This window comes from Chiloscyllium punctatum, chromosome 46 (assembly GCF_047496795.1).
Source record: "Chiloscyllium punctatum isolate Juve2018m chromosome 46, sChiPun1.3, whole genome shotgun sequence".
NCBI classification, from domain to species: domain Eukaryota; kingdom Metazoa; phylum Chordata; class Chondrichthyes; order Orectolobiformes; family Hemiscylliidae; genus Chiloscyllium; species Chiloscyllium punctatum.
The window spans coordinates 62,798,068-62,810,859 of record NC_092784.1 but is presented as its reverse complement, the minus strand read 5'-3'; the positions used below and the strand labels follow the sequence as shown (position 1 = coordinate 62,810,859).

General features: G+C 44.7%; 2 protein-coding genes and 1 long non-coding RNA gene across 4 annotated transcripts in view; 2 read left to right on the top strand and 1 right to left on the bottom strand.

The window, feature by feature from the left end:
* LOC140468224 (interleukin-12 receptor subunit beta-2-like) overlaps positions 1-1,535 on the top strand; it is an 84,621-nt gene extending 83,086 nt beyond the window's left edge. Inside the window, exon 15 of the mRNA XM_072564483.1 lies at positions 1,084-1,535. Within this exon, the coding sequence (XP_072420584.1) occupies positions 1,084-1,455 (372 nt within the window). The 3' untranslated portion in view covers positions 1,456-1,535. The remainder of the gene's footprint in view (positions 1-1,083) is intronic.
* Positions 1-4,014, bottom strand: part of LOC140468225 (uncharacterized) — a 17,180-nt gene extending 13,166 nt beyond the window's left edge. Inside the window, exon 1 of the long non-coding RNA XR_011955620.1 lies at positions 3,905-4,014. This is a non-coding gene — a long non-coding RNA (uncharacterized lncRNA). The remainder of the gene's footprint in view (positions 1-3,904) is intronic.
* A 4,178-nt stretch (positions 4,015-8,192) lies between these two features.
* LOC140468223 (transportin-2) overlaps positions 8,193-12,792 on the top strand; it is a 35,183-nt gene continuing 30,583 nt past the window's right edge. Inside the window, exons 1-4 of one of the 2 annotated variants that reach the window (XM_072564482.1) lie at positions 8,193-8,284; positions 9,641-9,750; positions 10,206-10,281; positions 10,943-11,092. In XM_072564482.1, the coding sequence (XP_072420583.1) occupies positions 9,652-9,750; positions 10,206-10,281; positions 10,943-11,092 (325 nt within the window). In that variant the 5' untranslated portion in view covers positions 8,193-8,284; positions 9,641-9,651. Of the gene's footprint in view, positions 8,285-8,590; positions 8,678-9,640; positions 9,751-10,205; positions 10,282-10,942; positions 11,093-12,792 lie in introns of those variants that run through there. The other variant, XM_072564481.1, reaches the window with a different exon arrangement.

The following is a 12,792-nucleotide window of genomic DNA, read 5'->3' as shown; positions in this document are numbered from 1 at the left end:
ATTTTGATGAATCTGCACCAAATGACAGTTGTATCCTAACATGCCATTCCATTTACCCCAAGCCTGTTGATCTACACTGACTTCCAGTCAGGCAATGCAGTGATTTTAAAATTCTCATCCACATGTGCAAATTCTGCCATGGCCATCCTTCTCCCTGTGCCCATTACCTCCTGCAGCTTTATAACCCTCCCCGCATCTCAGCACTTTTTAAATTTCTCTTGCAGATTTCTGATTCTAATTAGTCCACAACTGGTGAGCACATTTCAGTCCTGAGCTCCAGAGTTTTATCCACAATCCTCTCCAATTCTCCTTTACTAACCTTATAAAATATTTCTTAAATCCGATCTGTTGAATTAAGTTTTTGGTTAGCTGCACTAATATGGCCTTTTGTGGCTCACTCTCAGATTATCTCTTGATAACACTCCAGCAATGACATTTAAAGTGCTATAGAAATACAAGTTTTTGATGTTCTTGTTGTAGATCAATCCAGCTGTATACCTGGTGATGAGTAATTGAACTTCGATTGGAGAATCAAGTGTATCAACTGCTATTGGTCAATCAGGCCTGATTTTTGCCTGTTTGACACTATGTAGAACCAACTTAGACTGCAAACAGAACAAGGTGTAATGTTTGGTTCTATGGGAGAATGGGTAACGTGTAGTGTGACATGTACACTTGCAGCCTGTGTTTCAGTGGGAGCCTCCACCTTCAAGAGATGAATATAGAGCACTTTCAAGAAAACACACGCTTGATAATAGGGAAGCACAAACTTAGAAAGCATCAACTATTATTTCTGATATTGTGACGCCAAAACGCTTTTGATTCTAAGGATTTGAAATCTACAACATATTTACTATCCTTATAGAATCTTTCCTACGCCCCTGTACCCTCATGCTACAGCCCCACCCTGGACTCTCAACTTGGATTCCCAAGTCTAAACCCCATCCCTGAACCCCACACTGAAACTTAAACAGCTTCAAAATGCAGTTTTGTGAAATATATGGAATAAGTTATATTTTTTGACATAGAAGAGAAACCAACGTTGACTTGAAGTACTGATCATTCTTGATTATCTATTCTCAGTATGATTACCCTCCGAGCTATCGTGAGGTACCAGCGGAGCCAGTAATTGAGGAGTTGGAAGAGATTGAAACTGACATCAAGGCTGAGGTTCCATTCACAACAAGCAACAATTCCACTCTGGCAGAAGACATCAGACCCAGCAGCTCAGAAGATTCTTACTGGATGAGTTGTCATTCTGCACCTCCAGAGGCCTCTACTTGTTTGGAGAAGAAACTTGTGCAAGAGCCAGAAACCAGCACAACATTAATGGTGAAACCCCTCACCTCAACTGGTTACGAGAAACACTTCTTGCCATCAGAAGCAGATGTGCTTAATAACGAATGGCAGTTAGCAGACAGGAAGGTGTGGATGGGAACTGAGGACGATCATTAAACTTCAGCAGGAGAAAGTGAGGACTGCAGATGCTGGATATCAGTCAAAACGTATGCTGCTGGAAAAGTACAGCCGGTCAGATAAATGGGATGGGGGTGGGGGTGGGGCTGGGAGGAGGTAGCTAGGTTTGTGATAGTTAGATGAAGGTGAAGGGATAATGATAATAGGTTGGAGTGGAGGGTGGAGCAGATAGGTTGGAAGGAAAATGGTCAGGTAGGACTGTTCAAGCAGGCGGTGGAGGGTTGGATCTGGGATGAGGTGGGGGAGGGGAGACGAGGAAACTGTCCCACCTGTCTATCTTCCTTCCCACTTCTCTGCTCCACCCCGAACTCCGACCTATGACCATCACCCTCTCACCTTCTTCTATCTATCGCATTCCTCGCTACCTTCCCCCCCACCCCCCCATTCCTGAAGAAGAGCTTATGTTCGAAACGTTGATTCTCCTGCTCTGAGGATGGAACACCAGACAATCTCGACATGTTATTCAAAGTAACCTGCATTGCAGCTAGCCTCAGCCCTCTGAAGTCACAAGTGTAGCAAGTCTGATGAGAAAGGCAACAAAGGAAACCAATGGACTCATCAATAGACCAAATGTGCTATCACAATTCTGTGATTAAACTCAGGGTTCTATGAAATCCATGTTGTCCTCCTGCAGCATTGAAACTTTTCTTACATAATTTCAGGTTTAGACCTGACTGAGAAATCTTATCTGGTCATTTTGACATAGAACATTCTGAAGCTAAACCTCCATCTCTTGGTTTTACTCATCGAATACTTCAAAGAAAGTGTTCCAAAATTATTGTCCCGTTCCATGCACTTTCCTTACTTTGGTGAAGTCATCAGGAGCTGTCTCCTGTTCAGGCTGGAAGCCTGTAGCTCTCTATTCTCCATTGCCCGTTCTGTTTTCCAACATTGGGATTGGTAGCTATCCAATATTTCCAAGGCCCTGAATGTCTTATGAACATCAGTTTCAATATTTTTAAGAACTGCATTTTACCCAATAGTAAAGATCTTAAAATGAAATTATAAAAAGATGAAGAAGTCATTTTCTTAAACTGGTAATATGACAATAACAGGTTAATGTAGACTCTGAGGTTTCAAGAAACATTTGGCAGTGTCTATTTCATAATCAAATATTTCATAATCAAATAACGGGAAGCTTCCTGGTGGTAGGCTCTTACTTCAGGCACAGGCGCTGCACTTATATGGGCTATTTGTGCACACAACAGTCTGTACAGTTGCACAATGCCATTAAATCCTCTAGTTGTGCTGAGCATGCCGGCAATCTATAATTGGTAACATTCATGGAACAGTTCCAAAAGTTAATAGGTAGCAATTTTCAATTCTACCCAACAATAATGGAGGGGCCTATTGTGAGGTTTTCAAAAGATCACTCAGGATAATTTGGGATCAAAAAGGGGAGTTCAAAAGTTACAGTTGAGTCAGAGGATGGGAGGGGGACTGTCAGAGATAACATATTCATCTCTTTCCTGTACAGAAATTTTGTCATGTGAGGGCAGAGGGATGTCCTGAGAGCTGTGGGGGGCTCCGGCTAAGCTAGGCTAGGCCAGGTGACTGTAAAGAGCTGGAATTATGCATGTGAACAAGTACAGGAAAGCATTTTCAGAGTTCAGTGGGGAGTGAATATCCAAGAAAGGAGGGCAATTAATTAAAACTCGTTCAATTAATGAGGCAGTACATGATGGAGCAGTTCTCAAGAGGAAATTTCAAAGATAGATCAGCAAAAAGTGAAGAATTGTCACCCCTTGTGACATTTAATGAGATTTGACATATACCAATGTCTGCCATAACTGAGCAATCTATCAGGTCTGTCTTGATCAAACTTGCAATTTGATGTGTGGGGGGGGGGGTGTTTAATCACTCTATTGTCCATGTTTATTTGTTTATTGAGTGTGTTAATCTGGGTTAATAAACTGTACATTTATTGTTGATGTATTATTGTGCTAACTTTGTGTCGTCAAGCCTGTTGTTGCTTGTTCAAAACTGCAGGCTTTTCTCTCTTAGAAGTCCTCTGAATCTACCATTTTGTTTACTTTTTTAAAAAAGTTAGACAAAAACAATGCTACACATGATAAAAAGTGCTACACACATTAGGCATGCACATACAGACAAAGCTACACATGCAGACACAAATTGAATTACTCACACAGATACACAAACAGAATATGCACACAAACAAAAACAATGCTATGCACACACAAAAACAAAACTACACACACACACACACACACACACACACAGAGAGAGAGAAATGGTATCCTGTCTACTCTCTCAGACAGTGTCAAAGAACTTTAATGTCTATTTTGAAGAAGAGCAGAGAAGTTCCCCCTGAAATCATAGCTAACATTCATCCCTCAACTGACATAAAATATCATCATTGCTATTTGTGGGAGTTTACTGTGTGAAAATGAACTGCTGTGTTTCCTACCTTACAGCAGTGACTAGACTTCAAAGGTACTTCACCATCTGTAAAACACGTGGGACAGTCCTGTGAAAGGTGCTATAGAAATGCAAACGTTATCTGTTGGTTTCAATTGCCACGGCAGCCATCCACTGAAGCCTTCATCCCTTGGCAGAAATTAATTCCTCCTGCCCTCCATCTCAGTGCTCCTTCATTACAGCTTGTTTCCAGGTGGTCATACCTGGAGGGATGATGTTCATTTGCTTTTCTCAAAAACGTTTAGAAATGAATGCAATATACTTAAAAGATTTTAAGTCCACCATGAAATGATTAGGGACTGCAACCCATCCCTCAGTAGGACCAAGCACTGTGCCATGGAGTGGCACAGTGGTCAGCACTGCTGCCTAACAGCACCAGGGACCTGAGTTCGATTCAACCTTCAGGCAACTATCTGTGTGGAGTTTGCACATTCTCCCCAAGTTTGTGAGGGTTCCTGCTGGGTGCTCTGATTTCCTCCCACAGTCCAAAGATGTGCACGTAGATTGACCATGCTAAATTACCCATAATGTTCAGGGATGTGTACGTTAGGTGTGTTAGCCATTGGAAATGCAGGGTGATGGATCTGGGAGGGATGCTCTTCACAGGCTTGGTGTGGACTGGTTGGGCTAAGTAGCCTGTTTCCACACTGGAGGAATTCAATTCTATTCTATGGATTATAAGATATCATCTTGAGAGAGATCAAGAGACACCAGGCATTATCCAGTGAGTGAGATACAGCAGATAACTCACTGCGACTGACAGATATTACTGAATGTCACCCTGAGACTGAGAGACACCAGATATTATCAGGAGAGACCCATGCTGTATGAATTCATGGCTCTAAATGACCCAAAGAGGCAACAATGAGAAAAAAATGTAATTTTCTTAGTCCTCATCACAAATGCATTCCATTATCATCAATGCCATCCTTTGCCAAGACAAGTAGTTGAGGATAAACTAGATTTTTTGTAACCTTGAAAATCATACTTTTAACGAGATGAAATTCTGATTGTGTAAAGCCCATGGTGACACTACGATCACCTACTTTACCACCAACATGCCTCAACATGAGAAGCAACAAGCAATCTTTTGCTGTCCAGGTTCCATTATGACTAATAAATTGGGATAGTAAGGCAGCCAAGAAATAGAATTGCAGAATCATTACAACACAGGGTGTAGGTTTGCTTGCTGTGCTGGAAGGTTTGTTTTCAGATGTTTTGTCACCATACTAGTTAATATCATCAGTGAGTCTCTGGATGAAGCACTGGTGGCATATCCCACTTTCTATTTATGTGTTTAGGCTTCCTTGGGTTGGTGACGTCATTTCCTGTTCCTTTTCTCAGGGAGTGGTAAATGGGATCCTAGTCAATGTGTTTGTTGATAAGAGTTCCAGTTGGAATGCCATGCTTCTAGGGATTCCCGTGCGTGTCTCTGTCTCGCTTGTCCGAGGATGAATGTGTTGTCCCAGTTGGAGTGGTGTCCTTCCTCATCTGTATGTAAGGAAACTAGTGAGAGAGGGTCATGTCTTTTTGTGGCTAGTTGACGTTCATGTATCCTGGTGGCTAGTTTTCTGCCTATTTGTCCAATGTAGTGTTTGTTACAGTTCTTGTAATGACATTAGTTTTGCTTGTTGTCTGCATTGGGTCTTTCAAGTTCATTAGCTGCTGTTTTAATGTGTTGGTGGGTTTGTGGGCTACCATGATGCCAAGGGGTCTGAGTAGTCTGGCAATCATTTCCAAGATGTCTTTGATGTAGGGGTGAGTGGCTAGGGTTTCTGGATGTGTTTTGTTTGCTTGTTAGGATTTGTTGCTGAGAAATTGGCAGACTGTGTTCATTGGGTATTGTTCTTTTTGAACAGGCTGTATAGGTGATTTTCCTCAGCTCTGTGTAGTTCCTCTGTGCTGTCATGTGTGGTGACTCATTGAAATAATGTTCTAATGCAGCTTCGTTTGTGGGTGTTGGGAAGATTGCTTCTGTAGTTTAATATTTGGTCCGTATGTGTTGTTTTCCTGTAGACGCTGGTTTGAAGTTTCCCATTGGATGTTCATTGTACTGTAACATCTAGGAATGGCAGTTTGTTGTGATTTTCCTCTTTGGTGAATTTTATGCCAGTCAGGGTATTATTGATGGTCTTGAAGGTTTCCTCTAATTTGTTTTGTTTCATGATGACAAAGGTGTCATCCATGTAGCGGACCCAAAGTTTGGGTTGGATGGTTGGCAGAGCTGTTTGTTCAAGCCTCTGCATTACTGCCTCTGCTAAGAACCCTGATAACGGAGATCCCATGGATGTTCTGTTGATTTGTCTGTAGGTTTTGTTATTGATGATGAAGTGGCTGGTAAGGCATAGGTACACTAGCTTGACGATATTGTCCTTGCTGATGAAGTTAGTGGTGTTTGGTGTATGTGTCTTTGGTTCTTCTAACAATGTTGTCAGCGTTTCCTTGGCCAGGTTGATATTGATGGATGTGACCAGGGCTGTTACATCAAAGGAGACCATTATTTCATCCTCTTCTATCTTGGTGTCTTTGGTCTTCAGGAATTCTTGGATGGAGTGATGTGAGCCTTCTACTAAGTGTTTTAGTCTTTGGTGTAGTTCCTTGGCCAATCTGTAAGTTGATATTCCAGGTTGTGAGACTATGGGTCTGAGGAGGTGAATTTTGGGTAATCCGTAGGTGGTGGTGTGTTGGATCCATCTGTTTTCAATTTTTGGAAGTCAGTCTTATTTATTTCTCCAGATTTCTGAAGTTTTTTTGAAAATGAACCTTCCAGCTCAGCAAGCAAACCTATATCCAGAAGCTCAACCTGAGCTACAAATCTTCTCAAAACTCCTAACACCAATGGATGCAATACGCTAAAACTGGCCTGAAAATAGGAAACCAATGCCATCCAAAAGAATACCACCTATGAAATGACTTAGGCAGAAAACTAGCCACCAGGATCCATGAACATCAACTAGCCATAAAAAGACATGACCCACTCTCATTAGTATCCTTACATACAGATGAGGAAGGGCACCACTTTGACTGGGACAAGCAAAATAGAGACACGCACGGGAATCCCTAGAAGCATGGCATTCCAACTGGAACTCCTTCAACAAACAAATTGACTTGGATTCCATCTACAGCCCCCTGAGAAAAAGAACAGGAAATGACATCACCAACACAAAGAAACCTAAACACATAAATAGAAAGTGGGCTATGCCACCAGTGCTTCATCCAGAGGCTCACTGATGATGCTACCTAGTATGGTGATGAAATGTTTGAAAATGAACCTTCCAGCTCAGCGAGCAAACCTACATCCAGAACCTCAACCTGCTCAATCTTCTCAAAACTTGCATTACAGCACAAGAAACCATTCAGCTACTCCTGTCCATGATGGCTGTCTACAGAACAACACTAATAATCCTACTGCCCTGCTTTGCCCCCGGAGCCCTGCAAATCATTTTCTCTTCTAGCCAATTCTGTTCTGGAAGCTGTGATTGAATTTACTTCCGCTATAATTTCAGGCTGTATTGCAAATCATAATCACTTATACTATAAAGGATATTTCTCTTATGTTGCCTTTTTTCTTTTGTTGTTCAGTTTGAGTACTTGGATTGTTGATTTATTCACCTAGGTGTACAGCTTCGAGTAATTCACAGGACAAGGGCATCACTGGCTAGGTATGAATTTATTGCCTGTCCCTAATTGCCCAGAGGGCAGTTAAGAGTCAACCACATTAGCTGTGGGTCTGGACCCGCATATTGTCCCAAGACCAGGTAAGGATGGCTTTTTTTTCACTGATGGTCATTAGTGAACCAGATGGGATTTTCCAACAATTGACAATGGATTAATGGGTTATCATTTACTTCCTCCAGACTCTTCATCATTTGTGAGATGGGTTTAAATTTGATCTGGGACAGAATATGAAGCTATGACAAATTCAGGGAAAACACAACACAACTGGTGGGTGTAGACGAGGGCTGGAATCAGTCCTGAGCCTGTCCATTGGAAAGGTTAGTCCCCTTGATGGACTAAGTAATTGTTGTTATTTTAAACACATTGTCCCAGTGCATGATGAAAGGTGGGTATTGGCTCTAATCATCTCCACCTCACCCCGATCTGCAGCGGTTATCAGTGTGAGCCCACCTACCCACCCACCCACCTACCTGCTGCTCTCTCTCTCTCTCAATTAGGGGCCCAAGAGTAGGCCCCGTCTCCATGGTAACCACTGGCCAAGGGAGACGACTCACCTCCCGCGTGGCACCATGGTCCAGGGCGCAGAGCCCGCCGGGTAAAAGCGGGCCCTGATCACGTGAGGAGAGCAGCAACTCCGATAGGTCAGAGAGAATTTAAACCCGGAGCCGGGCACCGCGGGAGCTGACACCGGGTACTGGGGGAGGGGGAGAGCGGTACCGTGATACCGGGCACCGGGCACCGGGCACCGGGCCGAACCGCGATATCAGACACGGGGGAAGGGAGGGAGGGACAGAGTGGGACCCCGATACCGGGGGGGGGGCGGCGGCGGACAAAGCGGGACACGAGCAACGGGAATCGAGCGGGACCACGACACCCGGTACCAGGGGGCGGACAGAGCGGGAGCCCGGCACCGGGTGACGTGAGGGTTGGCACCGATCGGTCGCTGTGCGCGCGCGCGCGCGGGGGGAAGGGGGCGGAGTCTGCGGGAGGGGGCGGGGTCAAGGCGGCGGCGGCGGCGGCGGCAGCGAGCAGCCCATTGTGGGGAGGGACTGTCAGAGGACGCCGGGGCTTTGGCCTGCGGCCGGTGAGTGAGTGAGCGGCGCCGGGCCTGGATGGAGGAGGGCCCGAGTCCCCCGGGGGGGGGGCAGTGCATCCCATCCCGATCCTCTGCCAGCCCGAGCCCGAGGCTGCGGCCTGCGCTGTGCTCAAGCCGCGCTGATGGGGCCCGAGTACAGGCCTTAGGCCCCGGGCTCCATTCCCGGAGCGGGGCCTGCTCCCACAGTAGCTGCCCCCCCGGGGGGACATTGGGGACGGTGTGGTGTTACAATTACCACCCACACTCTATTAAACCATGTACCCGGGGCCTCTTTACCCCCCTCCTCCCGGGATAAGGAGTTAACCTCGTGGGGATAAACCCTTCTGTATAAAACCCAGTTACATGAGGCAGGAAATCTGTGTGTGACCCTTCCACATCTCAGGGGAGTGTGCTGTAATGATTGGTATCTCCTGCTGAACACTGTGCTGTTGATCTGGGCAATTGTGGCTGTGCTTCAAATCACCAGATTCTGGGCTTTGAGAGCTCACGGTCAGCATTTTCTGATCGTGATGCTGGTGTTCACCAAACCTTGCTTAACGAGCAGATATTCTGGTGCTTGGTAAAGGGCAGTACAGCCTTTGTGATGCCCCATGGGTCTGAATGCAATGTTATGGAAGGGGTGGCTGAGGGCTCTTGGGGTCAAGTGGCTGCAGTTTCTCAATATTGGCTGAGGCTGCTCGATCTAATCCCACTCAGCGCAACAGGAAACACTCATCCTTTTGTAAAGATCTGTTGTGCTGCTAGTGTCTCTGTTTCAGAGATTGGAATGAGGCATTCAGGGGGAGGAGAAAGGGGAATGTAGGCAATGTGGCATGATGCAGGGATAGTGGGGTGATTTTTGCAAAAGGTGAAAGTGTTGGTGAGGTGTCTGCGTTGTGGCTGACTGGTCAGGTGAATTAGCCCATCCTCATTTCTTGTGACGGTCTTTCAGTAACTTGCTTCTCTTTGCAGGAATATTCGTGATGGAGTGGCAGCCTGATGAGCAGGGTCTTCAGCAAGTTCTTCAGCTGCTCAAAGACTCTCAGTCACCAGACACTGCAACACAGCGTGCAGTGCAACAAGTATCCTGTCTGTTCAAAGATTCAAACTGTTCAGCTATCTGTATAGTCCTAATTTTCACTTAATTTCAACTCCCTCTTTGGTCATGCTTGCTGCCTTTGAGCTTCTGAATGATGGTTAAACATTTGACGGATGATGTTGAATACTCATTGGGCAATTACTGTGGTACTGTCTAGTACTTGATGCACATTTTTAGTGGAGACTTTGGATATTGGGAAGAGAAGTCAGCTCTTGTGCCATGGGCGTTTGTGGGAAATTTTCCCCATTCAGAATTTGCCTGCAGTGTCAGCCATCTGTAGCTGTATGGATTTGATCTTGCTCGCTATCTTCTGTCTCTTCTAGTGCAGGAAATGGATAATGATTGAGTTTAGTTGCTTTTGTTTGTGTTATCACATCTTTTAGTTTGTTGGGTGAGAATTTCAGTATTATGTTGCTTTATCCTGAGCTTCACTTCCAGAAATTGGAGCAGCTGAATCAGTATCCAGACTTCAATAACTACCTGATCTTCGTCCTGACCAGACTGAAATCTGAAGGTGCTGTTCATTTTAAATTCCTTACTTCATTAAAAAGACATACCTATTTCCACTTTGCCAACCTCCTGGTAAAACAATGATTCAGCCAGTCTATGCCAGGGTACAAGGTGGATGCTGCCTGCCCTCTGTAACCATTTACACTGTGGATTAGATTCCCTACAGTGTGGAAACAGGCCCTTTGGAGGTTGGCGTGGACTTGTTGGGCCAAAGGGTAACCCACCCAGACCCATTCCCCTACCCTATATTTCCCCCTGGCTAATGCACCTAACATACCCATCCCTGAGCACCATGGGCAATTTAGCATGGCCAATTCACCTAACCTGCACATCTTTGCATTGTGGGAGGAAACCCAGGCAGGCATTGAATGTACAAACTCCACACAGTTGTCCAAGGCTGGAATTGAACCTGGGATCCTGGTGCTGTGAGGCGACAGTGCTAACCACTGAGCCACTTTACTGCCCTCCCAACATTACTGCCTGATGGTGTTTCCAAAGGCACACTGTTGATTGGATGGGCCGAAAAGCCAAATGCTGTGCCTGTACCCAATGTAACATGCTAGTGTTGCTTTTAACTAGTAACAGCCCTCTGAGTGCGCCGCTTATTACGATGGTATTGATGACATGGGATCATTCCAGTAACGTTGTGTTGTTTTCCTTTTTAGATGAACCAACCCGGTCCCTCAGTGGCCTCATTCTGAAGAACAATGTCAAGGCTCACTACCAGAGTTTCCCACAGGGTGTTGCTGACTTTATCAAGCAGGAGTGTTTGAATAACATTGGGGATGCCTCTCCACTGATCAGAGCAACCATAGGTAATTGAACTAACCAGACACTGGCTTCTCTGAATCACTGCTTTCTGGGATCTGATGTTCTGCCAGGAGTTGATTGAGAAACTTCTGCTTAACACCACAACCTGTATAGTCAAATACGAAGTTCTCTCTTGTGTTCTGACCATGGCCTGTTTGCAAAGTTTTGAACGATTGTGTTTAAGGCCACTCTGTTAGAGGGTATGGTGTGCCTGCCTGGTTCTGTCCTGTCTCTCTCTCTCTCTCTCTCTGCTGTTGAATCCTGATGGTCTGCAGTATCCAGCATGAGTGGCAACTGCTGGTGTAGTGAACATTTTATCTACACATTGTGAGAACACAATTAGATGTTTCCTTTAGCTATTTATAGGAAATATGGAAGAGTGCTGATGCTACCTCACTAGTAAACCACAGATCCAGGCTTCTGCTCTGGGGACAGGGTTCAAAATGCATCATGGCAGCTGGTGGCATTTGAATTCAAATAATAAATCTGGGTTTGTAACTGTGTTTTAGATTACTGTAAAAGTGGCCTTTAGGAAGGAAATTTGCCATCCTCCTCTGGCCTGGACTACAATTGATTCCACTCCCAGCAAGCCACTCAGCTCAGGGGCAATTGGAGATGGGCAATACATGAGCTTTGTCAGTTAAGCCCAAATGTCAAACAAAAGAACAAAGATGTGGCAGACATTTCCTCTGACCTGTGGGACACTGACACCAATCCTTGGGAAAGTGAACTACACCATTGGAATGATCTACACTCCAACTGTACTGGGATTGGTGGTCTTGTGAAGTAGAGCAGGTTTAAAACTAGATAGTGGGGACAATGTCCTAAATTTGGGAAGTTGTGGTGAACTGGGATGGGTGAGGTGGGGAGGGGGGAGGTGGGCAAGAGGAAGGAATTACTGTTAAATATGCTAAGACTTTAACAGGAAGGGATAGAGAATACAGATCTAAGAGTGGATCAGATGAAACTAGAGTTCAAACATAAGAGCAAAATTTAAAGGTTATTTTAAATTCATATAACATGTGAAATAAAAGATGAGCCAGGAGGAAAAATTGAGATAACTATGATCTATTGACTGTTACTGAAATGTGGCTGCAGGGTGACCTGAATATTGAAGGGTACATGGCATTTAGGACAACCAGGAAACAGTGGAGGAGTGCCTCTGTTAATTCAAGGTGATAATAACAGAGTAAAGAGGGAAGACCTAATTTCACGAAGCCCAGATGTAGGAGCTGTGTGGTTCCCCCAATCAGTAGGACAGAGTATCAAGTAAAACAAATACTGGTTTATCCAAAGGGTGCAGCAATTATTTATCTATGTAGACTGGAGGGGAAAAAAGATAAAAATGGTCTGGATGAGTTAATTGAATATCTTTGGGACCATTTCTTAAACCAGTATGATGATGCCGACCAAGAGAGCAGATTGTTGTAGACCTGGGTTTGGACAGAGAGATGGCAATAAATGCTGACCTCAGAGTGAAGACGCCCTGAATAGCAGTGACTGTAATATGATCGAATTTACATTCGGTTTAAGGGAGAGATGTGTGGGTACAAAACGGTTTTGAGTTAAAATGAGGGCAGTTAAGGGCATGAAAGCACAGCTAGTGAAAGTGAGCTGGCAAGTTGGAATGGGTTGACAAAGTCAGTATGCAATACAAAGAAACGTCATACTGTGCAAAGATGAGTGACAGGTCCAAAGATCGGTT